Genomic DNA, 22,901 nt, shown 5'->3' on the forward strand with positions numbered 1-22,901 from the left:
CTTTATTCATCAAAGCCTTTCATTTTTCTTCTTTTTTTCTCGTAACCCCACTCCTGTTTTTTTTTCTCTTTTTTTATGGTGTGTGTGTGCAGGTGTAAAACACAGTGAAGGACACAAAGTGCACGAATCTTTATTCATCAAAGCCTTTCATCATGGATGGCAGGTTGATTCTGATTGGGTGGAAGCACATCCATTGAGAGTGCACTAATTAAGGACGATTGTCTGTTAATTGCCAGGCTTGGTTTAAACTTTTAAGCAAGCAGGTTGACTTTTGATTGCCCTGAGAAAGGAACCAGAGAATACTGGTCACTTACTTTGTTGACTTGAAACAGGCACAGTGTGTGCATGTTCTTTCCACCTGCTAAGAACAGGGTCTGCGTATTAATATATGCAGCTTCCAGTACAAGGTGTTCCACACTGTCAACCAGTTCTTTGCCTACTCGGAATTGTTCAGCATATGTTGTGTAATTGTATAATCACGTCTAAGTGTTGGACACTGTTGCACTTGGAAATCTCACACCTAGTATCCACATTTAGTGATTTGAATTGTATTAAGAAAATATTCATGCAATTGCTTAATTCCAATGTAGATTGGAGAGCATTTAGCCCACACCTTGCCAGAGATCAAGTAAATAATAACAAAAATCTGTATCTCATGCACTCATTTATTCTAATCACAGATAGTACAGTAACACTGTTCAAATGTTGACTCAATCAGCCATGTGGTCAAATTCCTCTATGTTCTCACCCTTCTTTCCCTCTGTAAACACTTCACTCCAAGACATCTGTACCCTAATTCTGTTCCTTGTTCTGTTCTCTTGCTGATTTTAATAATTTTTCCATAACTCTTCACTCATCTTTCTATCTGGAAAAAAACCCATCAATGAAGTCTTTTGTTGCCTATCCTAATATCTCCTGTGGATCAGCATTGACACTGTTCCTGTGAAGCACAGAGGGATGTTTCCTATATTGAAAGTGCTATATAGATGATGCAGGCTTTTGTTTCTTTTGAAAATGGTGTACCTTGGTCAGCGTCACAAATTCACAGCTGATCTGGAGTCAGATGTTACGCGGCATTACCTGGTTTTACAACTGACAGTTTGTATGATATGATCTATATCAAATTATAAGAGGAGTGGCAGATGGCGTTTAATCTAGATAAATGTGAGGTGCTGCATTTTGGAAAGGCAAATCAGGACAGGACTTATGCACTTAATGGTAATGTGAGCGTTACTGAACTAAGAGACTTTGGAGTGCAGGTTCATAGCTCCTTGAAAGTGGAATTGCAGGTGGTGAAGAAGGCGTTTGGTATGCTTTCCTTTATTTGACAGTGCACTGAGGATAGGAGTTAGGAGGTCATGTTGTGGCTGTACAGGATATTGGTTAAGTCACTTATGGAATACTGCATGCAGTTCTGGTCTCCCTGCTATAGAAAGGATGTTGTGAAACTTGAAAGGGTTCAGAAAAGATTTACAAGGATGTTGCTTAGGTTGGAGGTTTTGAGCGAGAGGGAGAGGCTGAATAGGCTGGGGCTACTTTCCCTGGAGTGTTGGAGGCTAAACCTTATATAGGTTTATAAAATTATGAGGGGCATGGATAGGGTAAATATACAAGGTGTTTTCTCCAGGGTAGCAGAGGCCAAAACTAGAGGCCAAAGGTTTAAGATGAGAAGGAAAAAATTTGAAAGCGACTAAGGGGCAACTCTTTCACACGGAAGGTTGTGCGTGTATGGTGCCAGAGAAAGTGGTGGAGACTGGTACAATTACAACATTGAAAAGGCATCTGGATAGGTATATGAATATGAAGCGTTTAGAGGGATATGGGCCAAATGCTGGCAAATGGGACTAGATTTATTTAGGATATCTGGTCAGCATGGATGAGTTGGATCGAATGGTCTGTTTCCATGCTGTGCATCTCTATGACTCTAACCAGAATCTGATAGTTTCCATATGCTCACTATCTAAACCTCTGAGATTAAGAAAGAGGTTTTGAAGTTCCTTGCTAGCTTTAGAAACTGTTACTGGATTAAAGTAATTACTTCCACCAGGTCAACCCCACAATGATCTGGTTCAATTCTTTCAAAAACCTGGCTGCCTGCTGAGGAATTTTCAAAACTGCTGACTGGACAGACTGATTGCCCAATATCCTGCTGTCAACCGGCTTCTCAAACAGGCATTTGGAATTTTAAAATCGTTCTCAATACATTTGAAAACACATTTCTCTGGCTTGGCTGCAATAACTGAGATTTGCATAGACTGCAACGGCAGAAATCAACTTTAGTTATTGCAATTTATCTGTATAATTTTATCTCTTGGTGGAACTTGATCCCTCTAAACCAAAGGAATACGGCCTGCTCACAGCAGGATCACAATGACTGTTCTCTGTCACTTAAATGTTTCAGATTGGATTAGGATTTTGGTTGATCTCCAGAGTCCAGAGCTTTGTTAGAATGGTCCCCCTCAGGTTCCTCACAGTTGATTCCATTTGTGGGAATTTCCAGTGAACCATCGAAAACCATACGTTGAACCTTCTCACCCTTTGCAGCCAATATTTCTTCGATATTCCTGATGACACCAATGAAAAGAATATTTTAAGTTAAGAAAGCACTATAAACATTTTAAAAATAATTAGATCCACGAGCAAAGTCCAAGAGCAAATGTCTCCTTTAGGGTAAAACAGTGTGGATTTATTGGGACAAGACATGTAGGCAGACTTCAGAATCTGTTTTAAAGTGATATATTCTGTGCTTGCCTAAATTTAGTACTGTTTTATCATGTACATCATTAGCCAGGCGGAGTTGTTTGGTGAAGTCAGGAAGTTTCTCTGGGGTTCAGACTGGAGGAGCTGGGAGACAAGACTGACTCTGTGCAGTGCCGTCCCTGGCAGGTGGGTGTAAACACAACGTGACATGTTTACACACAAAATTTATATCATGAACAGTTGGTATGACTCTGGCTATTGTAGTGACTGCTGAGACCATTCTGTTCAGGCACGGTGGTTCATGCACGCACCGAGCAATTGCTGATGCCATTCCAAAGTGCTCAGGGTGAAAAATTGCCAATATTAATTTACACATAATAGATGAAGCATAATGATATAAAATGGCAGCTTCTGTTCAGTGAGTCAGCTGATGTCATCACTTGTGCATCAGTGAGGCTATAATAAATGCGGAGCCGGGAATTTATTTTGGAAATAGTTGTCAGGAGGTCTTGGTTGTCACTATTCAGAAGGCCATATGGACCTTTGTATCTATGTCAGCACTTTGAAAGGATATCCAAAAACATCCCACTCCCTCCAAACAGCATCTGCCAGAGCCCTCCCATCTCCTTTTGAAAGTTCCTGTCGTATCAGCTTCTATTGTCCTCTCAGGTACCACATTCCAGGTCACAATTCACTGTATGCAAAAAGTTCTCATCTCCTTCTGGTACTTTTGCAAATGATCAGAAAACATATCCTCTAGTTACCACTGCATTTACCAGAAGGACACAGGTTAGCACAATTGCAGATGTAAACTTTTGTTCCTTGGGATATCATACTGAGAGTCACCCCAACCTTGGCAGTAGTACATTTTTCCTGTCATCAGCTTCTCGTAGGAGAATGTGAGGACTGCAGATGCTGGAGATCAGAGTCAAGATTAGAGTGGTGCTGGAAAAGCACAGCAGGTCAGGCAGCATTCGAGGACCAGGAGAATCGAAATTTCGGGCATCAGCCCTGCATCAGGAATGAGGCTGGTGGGCCGGGAGACTGAGAGATAAATGGGAGGGGGCTGGGGGAGGGGGAGGGTAGCTGAGAAAGCGATAGGTAGATGATGGTGAGGGAAAAGGTGATAGGTCAGAGGGGGGTGGAGCAGGTAGATGGGAAAGTTGAAGGAGAGTGGTGCTGAGTTGGGACTTGTGACTGGGATTATGTGGGGGACAGGGAAATGAGGAAACTGTTTAAATTCACATTACTCCCGTGTGGTTGCAGGGTCCCAAGGTGGAAGATGAGGCCTTCTTCCTCCAGGCATCAGGTGGTAGGGGTTTGGGAATGGAGGAAGCCCAGGACCTATATGTTCTTGACAAAGTGGAGGGAACATTAAAGTGTTCAGCCATGGGGTAGTGGGATTGGTTGATGCGGATGCCCCAGAGATGTTTTCTGAAATGATATACAAGTAGGCGTCCTGTCTCCCCGATGTAGAGGAGACCACATCGGGTGCAACAGAAACAGTAGCTGACATTGGTGGAGGTACAGGTAAATTTCTGTCAGATGTGGAAGGATCCTTTGGGGCCTTAGACAGAGGTGAGGGAAGTGGTGTGGGCGCAGGTTTTGCACTTCCTACGGTGGCGGGGAAGGTGCCAGGAGTGGGGGTTGGGCTGGTGGGGGGGCATGGAGCTGATAAAGGAGTCACGGAGGGAATGGTCTCTTCGGAACACTAATAGGGGTGGGGATGGAAATATGTCTCTGGTAGTGGGGTCTGTTTGTAGGTGGCAGAAGTGGCGGAGGATGATGCGATGTATGTGGAGGTTGGTGGGGTGAAAGATGAGGATCGAGGGTTTCTGTCCTTATTACATTGGGAGGGGTGGGGTTTATAGACAATAGACAATAGTTGCAGGAATAGGCCATTCAGCCCTTTGAACCTGCACCGCCATTCAATATGATCATGGCTGATCATTCCTAATCAGTATCCTCTTCCTGCGTTATCTCCATAACCCTTGATTCCACTATCTTTGAGAGCTCTATCCAACTCTTTCTTAAATGAATCCAGAGACTGGGCCTCCACTGCCCTCTGGGGCAGAGCATTCCACACAGCTACCACTCTCTGGGTGAAGAAGTTTCTCCTCATCTCTGTCCTAAATGGTCTACCCCGTATTTTTAAGCTGTGCCCTCTGGTTCGGCACTCACCCATCAGCAGAAACATGTTTCCTGCTGCCAGAGTGTCCAATCCTTTAATAATCTTATATGTCTCAATCAGATCCCCTCTCAGTCTTCTAAACTCAAGGGTATACAAGCCTTCAGTCTTTCAGTGTAAGGTAATCCCGCCATTCCAGGAATTGACCTCGTGAACCTACGCTGCACTTCCTCAATAGCCAGAATGTCTTTCCTCAAATTTGGAGACCAGAACTGCACACAGTACTCCAGGTGTGGTCTCACCAGGGCCCTGTACAGCTGCAAAGCACCTCTTTGCTTCTATACTCAATTCCTCTTATTATGAAGGCCGGCATGCTATTAGCCTTCTTCACTACCTGCTGTACCTGCATGCTTACCTTCATTGACTGGTGTACAAGAACACCCAGATCTCTCTGTACTGCCCCTTTACCTAAATGGATTCCATTGAGGTAGTAATACGCCTTCCTGTTCTTGCCACCAAAGTGGATAACCATACATTTATCCACATTAAACCGCATCTGCCATGCATCTGCCCACTCACCTAACTTGTCCAGGTCACCCTGTAATCTCCTAACATCCTCATCACATTTCACCCTGCCACCCAGCTTTTTATCATCAGCAAATTTGCTAATGTTATTGCTGATACCATCTTCTATATCATTAACATATATTGTAAAAAGCTGCGGTCCCAGCACGGATCCCTGCGGTACTCCACTGGTCACTGCCTGCCATTCCGAAATGGAGCCGTTTATCACTACCCTTTGTTTCCTATCAGCCAACCAATTTTCAATCCAATCTAGTACTTTGCCCCCAATACCATGCACCCTAATTTTACTCACTAACCTCCTGTGTGGGACTTTATCAAAAGCTTTCTGAAAGTCCAGGTACACTACATCTACTGGATCTCCCTCGTCCAAGTTCAGAGTTACATCCTCAAAAAATTCCAGAAGATTAGTCAAGCATGATTTCCCCTTCATAAATCCATGCTGACTCTGTCCTATCCTGTTACTACTATCCAGATGTGCCGTAATTTCATCCTTTATAATAGACTCCAGCATCTTTCCCACCACTGAGGTCAGACTAACTGGTCTATAATTTCCTGCTTTCTCTCTCCCACCTTTCTTAAAATGTGGTACAACATTAGCCACCCTCCAATCCGCAGGAACCGACCCCGAATCTATCAAACTTTGGAAAGTAATCACCAACGCATCCACGATTTCCCGAGCCACCTCCTTCAGTACCCTGGGATGTAGACCATCGGGCCCTGGAGACTTATCAACCTTCAGACCTAACAGTCTCTCCAACACCAATTCCTGGCAAATATAAATTCCCTTAAGTTCAGGTCCTTCAGCCACTGTTACCTCAGGGAGATTGCTTGTGTCTTCCCCAGTGAACACAGATCTGAAGTACCCATTTAATTCTTCTGCCATTTCTTTGTTCCCCGTAATATATTCCCCTGTTTCTGTCTTCAAGGGCCCAATTTTAGTCCTAACCATTTTTTTGCCTTTCATATACCTAAAAAGGCTTTTACTATCCTCCTTTATATTATTGGCCAGTTTACCTTCGTACCTCATTTTTCCTCTGCGTATTTCCTTCTTAGTAATCCTCTGTTGTTCTTTAAAAGCTTCCCAGTCCTCCGTTTTCCCACTTATCTTTGCTGTGTTATACTTTTTCTCTTTTGACTTTATATGTTTCTTAACTTCCCTTGTCAGCCACGGCCGCCCATGCCTCCTCCTGGGATCTTTCTTCCTTTTAGGAATGAACTGATCCTACAACTTCTGCATTATACAAAGAAATATCCGCCATTGCTCCTCCACTGTCATCCCTGCTAAGGTATTGCACCATTGAACTTTGGCCAGCTCCTCCCTCATAGCTCCATAGTTCCCTTTATTCAACACTTCTGACTGTACCCTCTCCCTCTCAAATTGCAGATTGAAGCTTAATGTATTATGGTCACTACTTCCCAATGGCTCCTTCACTTTGAGGTCTCTGACCAATTCTGGTTCGTTACACAACACTAGAATTGCCTTCTCCTTGGTCGGCTCCAGCACCAGCTGCTCTAAGAATCCATCTCTGAGGCACTCCACAAAGTCTCTTTCTTGAGGTCCAATACCATCCTGATTCTCCCAGTCTACCTGCATGTTAAAATCCGCCATAACAACTGTAGTAACATATTTGCGACAGGCCAATTTCAGCTCCTGATTCAACTTACATCCGACATCCAGACTACTGTTTGGGGGCCTGTAGATGACTCCCAAGAGGGTCTTTTTACCCTTAGTATTTCGCAGCTCTATCCACACTGACTCTACATCCTCTGACTCTAGGTCCCCCCGCGCAAGGGACTGAATATCCTCCCTTACCAACAAGGCCACCCCACCCCCTCTGCCCGTCAGTCTGTCCTTACGATAGCACATGTAGCCTTGAATGTTAAGGTTTAAGGGCAGTGATGCGGGAAATGGAGGAGATGAGCTGGAGGGCATTATCGACCACATGGGAGGGTAAATTCCGATCTTGGAAGAAAGAAGCCATCTGGGATTTTCTAAGGTGGAACTGGTCATCTTGAGAACAGATCCAGTGGAGGCGGAGGAGTTGGGAATAAGGGATGGCATTTTTATAGGAGGTAGAGTGGAAATCGATGGGCTTGTAGTAGATATCTGTGGTTCGTCGGTCGCTGGAGCTGGAGAGGTCCAGGAAGGGGAGGAAGGTGTCCAAGATGGTCCAGGTGAATTTGAGGTCGGGGTGAAAGGTGTTGGTGAAGTAGATGAACTGTTCAACCTCCTCGTGGGAGCACAAGGTAGCGCCGACACAGTCACTGATGTAGTGGAGGAACAGTGGGGGTTGGTGCCAGTGTAGCTGCGGAAGATGGACTATTCCACATACCAGACAAAAGGCAGGCATAGCTGGGGCCCATGCGGGTGCCCATGGCTATCCCTTTGGTTTGGAGGAAGTGGGAGGACTGGAAGGAGAAGTTGTTGAGGGTGAGGACCAATTCAGCCATGTGGATGAGGGTGTCAGTGGTAGGGTACTGGTTGGGATGGCGAGGGAGGAAGAAGTCCTTCGTCATGGCAGATCGATGTGGACAGGGACTAGATGTCCGTGGTGAAGATGAGGCGTTGGGAGCTGGGGAAACGAAAATCTTGGAGGAGGTGAAGGGCATGGGTGATGTCCTGAATGTAGGTAGGGAGTTCCTGGACTAAGGGGGACAAGATGATGTCAAGATATGCAGAGACATTTTCAGTGGGACAGGAACTGGCTGAGACAATGGGTCCACCGAGGGAGTCAGGTTTGTGAATTTTTTGTAGGAGGTGGAAACGGGCTGTGTGGAGTTCACGGACAATGGAATTGGAAGCTGTGGAAGGGAGATCCCCAGAAGTGATGAGGTTGTGGATGATCTGGGAGATGATGGTTTGGTGATGGGAGGTGAGGCTGTGGTCGGTAGGAGGAGGTGAGGTCGTGGTCAGTAGGAGGAAGTGTCTGCGAGTTGGCACCTGGCTTCAGTGGTGTAGAGTTCGGTGCGCCATTGTAGCTTCTTATAGTCATTTGGGTTGCTGGCTACTTCAAACACAAACTGCATTGATATAGCACTTTTATTGTAATAGAAGTGTCCCAAAATACTTCACGGGAGCATTATTATACTGAGCCAAATGAAGTAATGTTGGGATGGATGCCCATGTTTGGTCAAAGATACATTTTAAGGAAAGTCTTGGAGGATGAAAGAGAAGAAGAGGCAGAGAATTTTAAGGAAGGAATTCCTGAGCTTATAGACCTGTTGGATAAAGGCACAGTCACTAATACAGAGCAATAAAAAATGGCGATACTGAAGAGACCAGAATTAAAGTAGGTTACAGTGGTGCAGTAACTTGGAGATGATGGGTAGGAATCCAAAACAAGGAGTTTTAAAATCGAAGGATTGAACATAGAACATAGAACATAGAACAATACAGCACAGAACAGGCCCTTCGGCCCACGATGTTGTGCCGAACTTCTAACCTAGATTAAGCACCTATCCATGTACCTATCCAAATGCCGCTTAAAGGTCGCCAATGATTCTGACTCTACCACTCCCACGGGCAGCGCATTCCATGCCCCCACCACTCTCTGGGTAAAGAACCCACCCCTGACATCTCCCCTATACCTTCCACCCTTCACCTTAAATTTATGTCCCCTTGTAACATTCTGTTGTACCCGGGGAAAAAGTTTCTGACTGTCTACTCTATCTATTCCTCTGATCATCTTATAAACCTCTATCAAGTTACCCCTCATCCTTCGCCGTTCCAACGAGAAAAGGCCGAGAACTCTCAACCTATCCTCGTACGACCTACTCTCCATTCCAGGCAACATCCTGGTAAATCTTCTCTGCACCCTCTCCAAAGCTTCCACATCTTTCCTAAAGTGAGGCGACCAGAACTGCACACAGTACTCCAACTGTGGCCTAACCAAAGTCCTGTACAGCTGCAACATCACTTCACGACTCTTGAATTCAATCCCTCTGCTAATGAACGATAATACTCCATAGGCCTTCTTACAAACTCTATCCACCTGAGTGGCAACCTTCAAAGATCTATGTACATAGACCCCAAGATCCCTCTGTTCCTCCACCTGACTAAGAACCCTACCATTAACCCTGTATTCCGCATTCTTATTTGTTCTTCCAAAATGGACAACCTCACACTTGGCAGGGTTGAACTCCATCTGTCACTCCCCAGCCCAGCTCTGCATCATATCTAAGTCCCTCTGCAGCCGACAACAGCCCTCCTCACTGTCCACAACTCCACCTATCTTTGTATCATCTGCAAATTTACTGACCCACTCTTCGACTCCCTCATCTAAGTCATTAATAAAAATTAAAAACAGCAGAGGACCCAGAACTGAACCCTGCGGAACTCCACTTGTAACTGGGCTCCAGGCTGAATATTTACCATCTACCACCACTCTCTGCCTTCGACCGGTTAGCCAGTTTTCTATCCAATTGGCCAAATTTCCCTCTATCACATGCCTCCTGACTTTCCGCATAAGCCTACCATGGGGAACCTTATCAAATGCCTTACTAAAATCCATGTACACTACATCCACTGCTCTACCCTCATCCACATGCTTGGTCACCTCCTCGAAGAATTCAATAGGACTTGTAAGGCAAGACCTACCCTTCACAAATCCGTGAAGGATTGCTCGAGGTTACAGACTATAGAGCAAGGGATGCAGGAATGGTACACTGGCAATGCTGGGGTCGAGGGGCGTCAGGCACTGTTGGTAACTTCACTTACCGGCTTGACAGTCACACAGCAAAACTGGGGTCATTGTTAAATATAAGATAATTAAGTATAATTAAACTAATTAAAGTAAGCAAAGGAGTGATAAATGAGCTTACTTTTTCCCATCAAGGTCAGAAAACCATCCCAGATTGTCTGCTATGATATGGTGATTGCTACACCCAGGGCACTTCACAATGACCACTCCATTGTGATAGGCAAGTTTGGAGATCCTCTTCATAGATCTTGCTTGGCACACCTGAAAGAAGATAAAATGCTTATTTGTACAGAAAGACAGGGTAGCAATTAGGCTCCTTATGTTGCTTTCTGTCTCGTACTATCCAGCCCTTCTACACATTTTCAATTTTAATTCTTTTTTCTGGTAGCTAGCCTTCCCTGTTTGCACAGAACACAGAGCTCAGGCAAACAACCACAAAGTTTTTCGAGGTCACACAGCTAAGAACACCCCCCCGTTCAGGATTTGACACAAACTGCTTAGAGGTTGGAGCAAAATGTTCTGCTCCATTTGCCTTGAAATCATACTTGGCTCTTTGTCATTGTCAACAGATTTTGGGTGGGTGGAAAACGTCTGTTTTCTAAAACACGAGGCATCACAGCAGTGTGGGATATATTGGCTGAATCAGTATGTCATTTCCAATTTGTTATTTTCCGTAAGAGAAAATGCTGGAAAATCTCAGCAGGTCTGGCAGCATCTGTAAGGAGAGAAAGGGTCAGTTAGACTCGAAACGTCAGCTCTTTTCTCTCCTTGCTAGACTTGCTGAGATTTTCCAGCATTTTCTCTTTTGGTTTCAGATTCCAGCATCCGCAGTAATTTGCTTTTATTTATTGTTATTTTCCATGTTTTCCTATACAACTCAAAGAAACCATATTTGAACCTGCATATACAGCTAGATACTGCAGTGCCTGTTAAACTGAGTCAAGCTGAATGTGTTATATCCACTATGTTCTCTACCCAAACTCTGGTTATTAAAATCAAACAATACTCAGAGAAACCCTGAAGCATGTTGTCAGTCACAATCAAGAAATGGGTCTAAGACTCCCAAAAACTCTCAAAAGGAAAAGGAAAAGCTGCTATAAGGAGGAAACCATGGTGGCCACTTTGCAAACAGCAAGATCCTGCAAACAACATGATAGATAACCAGATATTCTGCTTTTAATTATGTTGATTCATCAAAAAAAATATTGCCCCCAGGACAATGAGGACAAATCTCCCACTGTTATGGGATTCTTTACATCGAATCAAGAAGACAGATTGGATATTCTGTCCACAAGATGGCACCTCCGAAATGCCCAAGCCCTCAGCGCTGACCCTCCGACAGTGCGGCACGCCCTCAGCGCTGACCCTCCGACAGTGCGGCACGCCCTCAGCACTGACCCTCCGACAGTGCGGCGCTCCCTCAGCGCTGACCCTCCGACAGTGCGGCGCTCCCTCAGCACTGACCCTCCGACAGTGCGGCACTCCCTCAGCACTGACCCTCCGACAGTGCCCACTCCCTCAGCACTGACCCTCCGACAGTGCGGCACTCCCTCAGCACTGACCCTCCGACAGTGCGCCACTCCCTCAGCACTGACCCTCCGACAGTGCGGCACTCCCTCAGCACTGACCCTCCGACAGTGCGGCACTCCCTCAGCACTGACCCTTTTGAAATGTGCATTTGCCTTTGGGATATCCATGATTTTCCCTTCCATCCTGTTAACCTCATTCTGGTGATGTCCATTGGAGCTGAGTACAGTGTGTCTGTATCCCATCCCTGACTGAGTCAGCCATATTGCTGTGGGACTGGAGTCACATGTAATCCAGACCAAGGAGATTACCCTCCCGAAAGGGGCATTAAATGAAGCCGCTGAGTTTTTATGTGAATTGCTGATGGTGACTTGGTGACTGAGTTGAGTTTTTACGGAAATTAGTCCAGTTATTTTTACAAATATAATTGAAGTATTCGCAGGACCAAATGAGAGTGTCTCCTCTCCCCCTGGAGGGGTGGGGGTGCTCTGGGGGATGTGAGGGGACGAGCCCCGGGGCCTGAAGCAGCTCCCGGAGCCGGGGCCTCACCTTGCAGGTGTACACCAGCTGGTAGTGGCTGGCGGCGGCGGCCTGGGCAAGGCCTGTCCCCGGAACCCACAGCCGGCCACCGCCGCCCGGAGAAACGAAGAATCCGCGGCTCGGAGACCCCCCGCGTCCCGAGGCCGCCCCCAGCAGCCGGGGGACCGCGGCCGCCGCTCTCCCGAAGCGGCTGAACGCCAGGCCCAGGCTCATGGCGCGCATCTAGGCCGCAGCTCGGTCACCATGGAAACCGCCTTCCGTACTTCCGGGTGGATGGCGTCATGACTGGAGGTTTTGGCGGGTTTCCCACTGGGTTAGTCACGATCCAATGGGCCGAACGGACTCTGTTTTGTTTCAGATTTGTGGTAGTTTAGGGTAAAGCGTCTTGTTGTTGAATAAAAAGTGATCGGTTTGATGTACGTGAGCTTCAAGATTAAAAATAATTCAGAAACCTGTGATCATTTCTAATGCACAGATCAGAGAAAATGTGATATTTATCTTGCCTGGTGTGAACTAAAGGCTTGGTGTTGGTGTGGACTGTTGTTCTGAACTTCATATTTTGGTTTTCTAATTTTTTTTCAGTAACAATTTGTACTGAAGAATCTGTAGCTAGGTCCTTCTACCTGGGATGGAACCCTAAGTATTGATATATAAACTTATCACTGTACTCCTTTGTGACAATAAAGCTAATTCTAATGGCATTGTCCTAATGTCAGAAAGGAGCAGTGCGTCTAAACCAGGCACTGGGAAAGGAGGGGAGGCACCTGCTGGAGGTGTACGACAGTATGCCTCTGACAAGAAGGATGTATGAATCCATGAGGAAAGGTGTCATCACTCTCATCTACAAGCAAAAGTGGGAAAGGAGGGAAATTACAAGTTGGTGCACAATTTCACTCCAAAATATACACTACAAAACCCTGTTTAAGGTGATCGCCAACCAGGTCAGTTCTGTTCTGGGATTGGTGATCCACCCCGACTAAACCTGTGCTGTACCGGGCAGTACCATCTTTGAGAGCCTCGCGCTTCTCAGGGATATGATCACCTATGTGCTGGATAGGGGGGTGGATACCTGCCTCATTAGCCTGAACCAGGAGAAGGCCTTTGACAGGATATCGTACACCTACATGTGGGACGTACTCTCCAAAATGGGCTTTGCGGACGGAATCCACAGTTGGATCAAACTGCTTTACACCAACATTGGGTGCGAATTTGAAAGCTTCCCGATCAGATCCAGAGTCAGGCAGGGCTGCCCTCTCTCCCGCCTTGTTTATATGTTGTATAGAGATCTTTTCTGAATCCATCAGGAAGGATGTGAGACGAGAAGGAGGGCTATTCCAGGCAGCAGAGACCTGCAGGTTAAAGCCTCCCAGTATATGGATGATGTTGCTGTTTTCTGCTCAGAGTCGCTGAGAATGCACAGATTCATGAGCATCTGTCACCAGTTCACACTGGCCTCAGGAGTCAAGGTAAATCAAGGCAAAAGCAAGGCCATATTCTTTGGGAATTAGGCTGACCGATCCATTATCCTCTTCACTGTCAGGGTGGATCACCTAAAAGTGCTGGGACTATGGTTTGGAGGGGCTTCTGCCTGGTTCATGTGCAAAATCTTGGGAGGAGCACATCACTAAGCTGAGGTAGAACACCGCTCCTTCTCCCATTCCAGGTAAAAAGCTGGTCATCAGGGGTGAGGAACTCTGTTGTTGTCTGTGGTGCAGAACTGGCCCATTCCCTGCAGTCACCCAATTTGTCTTCCATTTCCACTTCATTTGGTGGTTGAAGATGGACCGTGTCTGCAGGGACACTGTTTACAAAACTCAGGCTAAGTGGGGAGCAACGTACCCAACATCGCCTTCATCCTGATGACCATCTTTGTGTGTGCATGGACCCTTGGTACACAAACATGAAGTGTCACTATGTACTAAGGTTCTACCTGTCCCTGGTGTTGCAAAGGCCTGTCCTTGGTGCCACAGAACACCCCAAGGAGTTGGACCATTCCATATCACCGTGCTTCAGGGAGAAATTTACAAAGAAAAACACCTTTGACCACAATCCATCAGGAAGTGTTCAGCATGTGGTATCCCAAGACCCTTCAGGAACAGAGAGGGTCGCATGGTTCAAGTAATTTGGCTGAATGCCTCATCACCAGAACTTTCCAACAAGCACCAAGACATCACTTGGCTGGTGGTGAGAAGGGTACTGCCTGTAAGATCCTTCATGCACATCCAGACTCTGTGTGCCCGCGAAGCAACTGCAGTGGATAGAGACTCTCACCATCTCCTGCTGGTATGTGCCTTTGCAAATGAAATCTGGAAGAAGATGCAATGGTTTTTGTTGAGGTTCATCCCAAACAGCTCCGTGATGTAGGACTCTGTGCTGTACAGACTGCTCCATGAGACTCACATCGAGACAAACATTGACTGCATCTGGAGGACCATCAACTTGGTGAAAGGCGCTCTTTGGTCTGCCCAAAACCTGTTGGTCTTCCAGGGCAAGTAGTTGAACTTGACTGAGTGTTGCTGACAGATGCATTCTAAGGTCCAGGACTACGTGCAGAGGGATAGTCTGAAACTTGGAGCAGCTGCCACTAAGGTGTAATGGGGAAAGACCATAACCTAAGTTCTTTCAGCCAAAGTTAACTGGGGGGTTTGTTCAGTTATCGGACCCTCCTGGTGCCTCAAATCTAGGTAAGCGTAGTTTTGTATAAGAAATAAATGCCTTGGGTTTGTTTATGGAGTAGAGTCAAAGTCTGATATTTCTTCATATGCTACTGTGCAGAACTGAACTGCTTAAGTGACTGTGTATAAGGTTATTTTTATGAATAAAGTATATTTTTGAAATAATCAAAAGGTTGCTGCATGCTCCTGTCCAGGGATGAGGGATCAGGAATCACATGGCACCAGGTTATAGTCCAACAGTTTTATTAGAAATTAAAAGCTTTTGGAGCACTGCTCCTTTGTCAGGTGAAATGGAGGGAAGTGCACATACACAGAATTTATATGCAGAGGTATTGCAAAGTTTGGGAGAAGATTTGTAGCTCTGGTGCTCGTTGTTGTGGTTCTGTTCGCCAAGCTGGGAATTTGTCTTGCAAACGTTTCGTCCCCTGTCTAGGTGACATCCTCAGTGCTTGGGAGCCTCCTGTGAAGCGCTTCTGTGCTGTTTTCTCCGGCATTTACAGTGGTTTGTCTCTGCCGCTTCCGGTTGTCAGTTCGGCCATTACAGCGGACAGGCTCCCAAGCACTGAGGATGTCACCTAGACAGGGGACGAAACGTCTGCAACACAAATTCCCAGCTCAGCGAACAGAACCACAACAGAGGTATTGTAATTTATATTGCAAGGTAATACTCGGTAATTAAGAGTATTAAAAGATTAATACAAACAGTGAGTGGAGTGTTGACAGGCTGAAATAACAAGTTTTTGCAGGAGATCAAAAGCATCAGACAGTGTGAGTCAAGTATCAACAGCTGATTAGCAAATAAAGAGATGACCTTTAATTCGATTAATAGTTACAAAAAAAACAAATTTAGGGTGGTCCTAGAAACAAACCAAATGGCTGGAAATAACATAAAAGGTACAGTATCAGTCACACGAAGAAGGTCTAGCCAAAGTGACTTCGTTTGTCGAAGGGACAGAGTCAAGAGTGTGGCGCTGGAAAAGCACAGCATGTCAGGCAGCATCTGAGGAGCAGGAGATTCAACGTTTTGGGCATAAGCCCTTCATTAAGAATGTGGCTCGTGGGCCGGGGACTGAGAAATGGGGGTGGGGAGGAGGGGGGGGGGGGGGGTGGTGGGGAGGAAGGTAGCTGAGAAAGCGATAGGTGGATGAAGGTGATGGAAAATGTGATAGGTCAGAGGGGGCAGTGATGGAGGCTTGGGACTGAGATAATGTGGGAGGGAGGGCAAACGCGGAAGCTGTTCAAATCCACATTAATCCAGTGTGGTTGCAAGCTCCCAAGGCGGAAATATGAGGCATTTTTCTCCAGGTGTCAGGTGGTAATGGGTTGGCGGTGGCCCTGGCCCACATCCTCATTCCTGATGAAGGGCTTATGTCTGAAACATCAACTCTCCTGCTCCTCAGATGCTGCCTGACCTGCTGTGCTTTACCAGCACCACACTCTCAACTCTGACCTCCAGCATCTGCAGCCCTCACTTTCTCCTTGTTGAAGGGGCAGCACTCAGAAAGGTTGTGATTTAAAATAAACCTATTAGACTATATCCTGGTGACCTGTGACCATGTCAGCCCCTTACTGTCTCCCAAAGGGAGAATCTGGGATGGCCTGCCCCTTTAAGCGGAGATCTCGCGGCGCTTGGCTGACGTCACGCGGGAGTTGGCGAGGTTAAAGGCGATTCCCGGCAGCCCCTGCGCTCTTTTTCCGCCATGGTGAGTTCTCTTTTTGGTGTTGTCCGCTTCAGGCCCCGAGCCGTAATCCACTGCCATCCGCCTCCCTGTCCGCCACACCAGCTCCGTGCTGCCCACACCGCCATCCTCTGTTACTCTTCCACCCCGGCGCGCTTCCATTTCTAACCGTGACGGCGCTGGGAGCGAGGATGCGGGAGTTGATGGTCCCCGGATTCATCTGTATCGCGGGGCGGAGGCTGTGCTCCTTCACTGGGGCAGCGGGGTTGAGGGAAAGGGAAGGCCCCGATATGAAGCTTCCCATCCTGAAAGAGGGGGAGGATTGAGCCAGCAACCTCCTGCATTTGTTTGGCGCCTGTGCGTGTGGTGCCCTGGAGCCGAGGCGGCGGTGGTTGTTTGTTTAATTTGGGAGTTTTGGTGCAGCGGGGAGTTTGTGGGGATAGCAGGGATTGGGCGGGGTTTACTTCTGGGGCCGAATGTCCTCGGGTGGGCTGGCACCTGGAAATGGAGGGTTAGGGTCGAATGGCCAGCCGGGGTCTCTGTAAACACTCAATTCTGTCCTTGCATCCTATCGATATCCATTGCGCTACAGAAATGCAGTCCTTTTCAGCAGTGACCTGACTTGGTTGTGTCTGCGGTCGGACTCCAAATTCTTAACAAGACTCAACCTGATAAATGTAGGAGCAGCAGTTCCCCCGAACTGGGCAGGAGATCTAGGTCATGGGCTGTAGTCTCGGAATGTGGTACAGACTTTGTTTAGGACTGAGTGAAATTGGGAATCCTGTACCTCACTGGGCAGTCATTAAGTTCAGAAATCACTGGGTTCCTGGATATTAAAGATCTCCAAAAGGTAGTGTGCAAACACCAGCCAAGATCTCATTTAATAGTGAAGTGAGCTAAAGGGGCCCATTCCAGTTTTTTTTTTCTGGTGGGGAATTGATAGTCAGGTGGTGTCCAGGCTAATTGACAGGAATTTAAATTCCACTTCTCCACTTGCTGCAATTTAAATTAATAAAATCTAGATTTGAAAGCTAATCTCACTAATTGTAATTGAATTGAATTTGTCATGTGTACTGAGGCACAGTGGAAAGCTTTGTTTTGTGAGCAATACAGACAGGTCAGAGTTAAATAATAGGTAAACAGTGGCAAAAACACAAGTATGGGTAATTGTTAACAGTTTTGAGCCCATTCAGTATTCTAACAGTAGAGTACAAACTGTTTTGAATCCAGCTGGTCCGTGTGAATTAACTCATGGTTACCTGGTTTGGTGTGTGGCTCCAGAGATACAGTAAAGAGGTTAATTCATAACTTGGCTCCTGTAAATGAAAGAATCTGCCCTGGTCTAGGGTGGGGTGAAGCCTGGGCTCCTGGTGGACCTGTGCTGTGACCTTGTTAACCTGTGATTTCTGCTATTTCAGCCGAAAGGAAAGAAAGCCAAGGGGAAGAAGGTGGCCCCACCCCCTTCCGTTGTTAGGAAACATGAGGTTAAAAAGGTCGTGAACCCTCTGTTTGAGAAGAGACCCAAAAATTTTGGAATTGGTGAGTTCAGGGATTGATTTGCGCATCTTCATCTTCCAGTGAAAGTGTGAGTAGAAGTTGCATCAGCTTGTTCATGGTGAGGTCACTGCTGGTTTGGGTTTGTCCTGTGAAGTGGCCCTTCCTGTGGTCAGACTTGAGCTTTGTTTAATAATCATTGTGGTGTTGCTGTAACTTGGAGATTGACTTTTTCCCATTTTGTTCATAGTCTTAAGCTTTTGTAAAGGGGCACTGATGTAAGCTAACAGCAGTAAGACTACAGATGTTTTAGATTACTTAATGTGGAAACAGGCCCTTCGGCCCAACAAATCCACACCGACCCTCCGAAGAGCAACCCACCCAGACCCATACCCCTACGTATACCTGTTCACCTAACACTATGAGCAACTTTAGCATGGCCAATTCACCTGACCTGCACATTTTTGGACTGTGGGAAGAAACCGGAGGAAACCCACGCAGACACAGGGAGAATGTGCAAACTCCACACACAGTTGCCTGAGGCAGGAATTGAACCCTGGCCTCTGGCACTGAGGCAGCATTGCTAACCACTGTGTAGCCCAATGTTATGGGTCAAACCCAAAATTGCTGGACTGCCCAGTAGTTTGTTCAGTTGACAAGCATTGGGCTTGACAGCAAATATTACAGGGAATTCAAAATGTCCCATAATGTGTGTGAAATACTCTGGGATCTTGCTAAAGTGTGGCATCTCCTCAAAGTGCATTTATCTTTTTTCCTGTAGGTCAGGATATCCAACCGAAGAGGGACCTGACTCGGTTTGTGAAATGGCCTCGGTATGTGCGACTTCAACGTCAAAGGGCCATTCTGTACAAACGCCTGAAGGTGCCTCCAGCAATTAATCAGTTCACTCAAGCCCTCGACAGGCAGACTGGTGCGTCTCAGACAGGGACCTGCGAATGGGATTTGGGGGGCATTGTTGAAGATCATCCTGGTTGGTCTGGATCCAGCCAAGTGCAGTGAGCTTGGATTCACTCTGGGATGTGGTGATTAGAGCCCTGTTTATCCTGCCTGGCATGGAGCTGCATGAGGCATTTATGGGTTAGGGAGGGAAGGAGCTTGGGATTCTGGAGATTGCATATGATGTGAACAGAATATTTGCTATCTGACAATAACTGATGACATGTCCACCAAGATCGCTGATGCACTCCAGATTCCTGATGCTAGGACATGTACTTTTGAGTTGCAGTCCAAAGTAACACTGCTGTTGTCTTTACAGCCACCCAGCTCTTCAAGCTGGCCCATAAATACCGGCCTGAGACCAAGGTGGAGAAGAAGCAGCGGCTGTTGGCCAGAGCCCAGCACAAGGCAGCTGGGAAGGCTGACACTCCAACAAAGAGGCCAGCAGTTCTCCGAGCAGGTGAGTGCATTTCAGATTCAGTTAGCTTGAGGATAAGTGGTCTGCCGAAGAGCAGTTTTGTTGTTTGTGAACTGACTACCCTGTGCTCTGCCTCTGGATTCAAGGGGACAGGAACCTGCTGATTCAGGCTGACTTTGCTCCAGAGGCTGGCCAGCTGGTTGCATCACTGATTCTGTCCCTCTTCTGCTGGCAGGTGTGAACACTGTCACCTCTCTGGTGGAGAGTAAGAAAGCTCAGCTGGTGATTGTCGCACATGATGTCGATCCCATTGAGGTAAGAATGCAAATGTACCCAGCACGAGTGAACCATTCCAAACCCTGAGCCGAACCTGCAACACTCCAGAGGACTTGTCGAGTAAGAGCTGAGGTCATCTCTCCAGCAAGGGCTTTTGTGCTCTCTCTAAATATTTAAGGGGAAAGCCACTTATCCCACGGGCAGATGTCCTTGAGTCATTGACTGTCCACCTTGTCCTGTCCTCCAGCACAGGAAGATCCTAGTTCTCACCTTTTATGAACTGATGCAAAGAATGGACCTTGTGGACCAAGCTTAAAGTCTGCTTTGACCACTTGATCCAAGGTCTTGTTTATTCCCTTGTTCTCCAATCTGACTTTATTTTTCTCCCCTGGCCTGGATGATGTTGCAATGATGTTCTTGAATTTCTTCACCTGAAGCTCAACATGTAGAGCAAATAAACGAGCTTTTTAACCCTGAGCAACATTCACTGCCACTGCTAGGTAGGATGTGGTTCAAGATCATATTGTGGTTTGGAACTTAAACCCCTCCAGTCGTCCCCCACCCTGCCCCAATTACCAGGGTATGTTTACATGTGACTTCTGGTTAATGTGACATTCCCCTGTTCCAATTTGCACTTAATGGTTACAACACAGAAGGCAGTTTGGGCAGCTCCTGTGAAGGAGCAAATCACTTGCCCTACTCCCTGCCTTTTCCCTACAAATCTTTTTTGTTTTTTGGGTGATTTTCCAATTTTTCCTGATTGAATGCATGTTTCTTGTTCCATTGCTGCTTTTGTTCCTTAAGTGCATTCCATCCTGATTCTTGGTCCTGTGATTGTAACAATTTCCACCTATCCTGTCTATACCCCTTGTGTTTTATAGAATCGTAGTCGAGCAGGATGGAGACAGGCTCTTGGTCCAATGTGTTCATGCTGACCCCCAAGTTTCATAAACCAATCTAGTCCCATTTGCCTACTTTAGACCCATATCCCTCCAACCATTTCCTATTCATGTACTTGTCCAGAAGTCTTTTAAATGTTGTAACTACCTGCATTCACCACTTCCTCCGATAATCATTCTACACACAAAACACTCTGTTTTTAAAAAAATAGTTGCTCCTCGTTTTTTAAATCTTTGTTTTCACCTTAAAAATATTCTCCCTAGGTGAGAACTCTCCATCTCCTTCCAGTCCTCCCTGATTTCTACCTCCAGTTACTCACTCATTCTTGGAACCATTCTTGAAGCTTTTCTGCATCTTCTCCAATGTCTCAACCTCTCCTAAAGTGAGCTGCCCAGAACTGGATGCATACTCCAGCTGATACTGAACCAATACTTTATATAGTCTGAATGGAACCTTGTGCTCTGTATTAATAAAACCTGTGATGCAGAGGATTTATAAACCACTGACATCTGTAATGAGTAATGCACATATATATTCAGATCCTCCTCTGCACCTCCTTACAAATGTACTCCTTTATACCTCTATTCTTCCTACCAAACAAATCACTTAATACTTTGTTGTAAATTTCATTAGCCATTTGGTCACTCACTCTCATCCATACTGTCAGTATTGTCATCTACATAGTTGACAATGCTTCTAAGTTTTATTCCATCTTACAGATTTTGGAACTCTGTACAGCAGGGTCACAGTCATTAACGTGATAACTGAGGTGCTAACAGACCTAGAACTCTACTGGCGACTGTACTGCAGTCTAAGAAAAAGCTGTTTGCCATTTATTATTTGTCCCTCACCCGATGTTCCTGAAACTCTAAGATAGTTGCCAGTCTGTCTTGCACTGTTGATCAAATGCCTTTTGAATACTTGTCCTCAACTGCTCAGACCAAGGTTCCAGTCTAAAACCATCACCTCCTATCTTATATTACCTTCCTTTAAGAATGTTTCATTCCTCTCCTTGGTAATCTGTCCTAAATGTTAGTGGCTCAGTTTCTGGTGTGAAGCACTTCTATATGGTAGGCTGATGCTGCTATAAAAGTGCACTTTTCACTGACTTCCTGTTTGTCACATCCCTGTCCCTCAGCTGGTTGTGTTCCTGCCTGCTCTCTGCCGGAAGATGGGGGTTCCTTACTGCATTGTCAAAGGCAAAGCCAGACTTGGGCGTCTCGTGCATCGAAAAACTGCCACCTGTCTTGCCCTGGCTCAGATCAATCCGTGAGTATCCTGTTTGCAGTCTGTGGGGAGGGGAGAATCCAGCCAAATAAAGCTGCCCTTTGTCCAGGCTGCTGTGGTGGCAAGGGGAAGTTGGTGCATGTGTCCAACTGGTGATAATTCAGCATCTGGGTGGTAATACTGGGGTTATGGCTGCTCAATCTTTGTTACACTCAGCAGCTCTGGGAATTTCCATTGAATTGAACTAAATCTGCGATGATGTCAAATGAATTTCTTCACCTGAATGATCATGTGGTATTTTGAGCTTTTTAACCCTGAGCAGTTGGTTCACCTGATAACCAGTTCCTGACATGTCTTGTCAGTGCAGCGAGTAATCTGTTTTTTTGGGTATTTTTTTTTTGCAGTGAGGATAAGGGAGCAATGGCCAAACTGATCGAGGCTGTGCGGACAAACTACAACGAGCGGTTTGATGAGGTATGATCCTTGAAGCTGTAGTCCCATTTGTCAAAGCAAGACGAAACGTTAGTCTGAAATTTTAAGGTGGGGTTGGGTGAAATGGTGTTTGTAACAGACTGGGAGGGAGATGTTCCAAATGTGCATACTGATTTGGGTCTTTGGTGAGAGATTCCCTCTCTACCCTATAAACACGTTACCACTCCAGTGTGAGGAGAGGGTGTCAGTCTCCCTGAACCCAGAGGATGGGGTCATTAAGAGATCTCTTTTCTGCAGGTGAGGTGGGAGAGAGTTGTCAGCTCACTGTGAAGGAACTGTCTGATTATAGAGGCACTGCAGGGTTTGTTGATCAGACATGTTCCTTTCTTTTTCAGATCCGGCGTCACTGGGGCGGTGGCATTCTGGGCCCCAAATCTGTGGCTCGGATTGCGAAGCTGGAGAAGGCCAAGGCTAAAGAACTGGCAACCAAACTGGGCTAACTCCAAGGGCTATCAGCTCGTTGTGTATATAAGGAACAGTAAAACTGATTATTTAAAAAAACTGCCTGATTAATCTTTTTACACAGTGGTAGGAATATAAATGTCCTGGAGTGGGGGGTGACTGACTCCACCCAGTGGAATTATATCCCAGATACCCATTGAT

General features: G+C 46.2%; 2 protein-coding genes and 3 non-coding genes across 5 annotated transcripts; 4 read left to right on the top strand and 1 right to left on the bottom strand.

Annotated features, from left to right (window-relative positions):
* Positions 1–647: 647 nt before the first annotated feature.
* On the bottom strand, positions 648–12,426 carry dnlz (DNL-type zinc finger). Its single transcript, XM_072566060.1, has 3 exons — positions 12,190–12,426; positions 10,235–10,374; positions 648–2,564 (listed from the first exon to the last, which is right to left on the bottom strand). The coding sequence occupies exons 1-3, from the start codon at positions 12,400–12,402 to the stop codon at positions 2,408–2,410; spliced, it is 510 nt and encodes a 169-aa protein (XP_072422161.1). The 5' UTR covers positions 12,403–12,426; the 3' UTR covers positions 648–2,407.
* A 5,511-nt stretch (positions 12,427–17,937) lies between these two features.
* rpl7a (ribosomal protein L7a) lies at positions 17,938–22,799 on the top strand (the record flags this gene model as incomplete). The annotated part of the gene is made up of 7 exons (XM_072565607.1): positions 17,938–18,073; positions 18,810–18,959; positions 19,305–19,445; positions 19,639–19,718; positions 21,718–21,848; positions 22,211–22,280; positions 22,634–22,799. Coding segments are annotated over 7 exons (813 nt in total), but the record flags the coding sequence as incomplete, so codon positions are not given.
* Positions 19,161–19,232, top strand: LOC140469707 (small nucleolar RNA SNORD24). The gene has a single exon (XR_011956214.1). It is a non-coding gene; the product is annotated as a small nucleolar RNA SNORD24 (small nucleolar RNA).
* LOC140469704 (small nucleolar RNA SNORD36) lies at positions 20,083–20,161 on the top strand. Its single transcript, XR_011956212.1, has one exon. It is a non-coding gene; the product is annotated as a small nucleolar RNA SNORD36 (small nucleolar RNA).
* On the top strand, positions 22,057–22,129 carry LOC140469705 (small nucleolar RNA SNORD36). Its single transcript, XR_011956213.1, has one exon. It is a non-coding gene; the product is annotated as a small nucleolar RNA SNORD36 (small nucleolar RNA).
* Positions 22,800–22,901: the final 102 nt, after the last annotated feature.

Source organism: Chiloscyllium punctatum, chromosome 49 (genome assembly GCF_047496795.1).
Source record: "Chiloscyllium punctatum isolate Juve2018m chromosome 49, sChiPun1.3, whole genome shotgun sequence".
Lineage (NCBI taxonomy): Eukaryota > Metazoa > Chordata > Chondrichthyes > Orectolobiformes > Hemiscylliidae > Chiloscyllium > Chiloscyllium punctatum.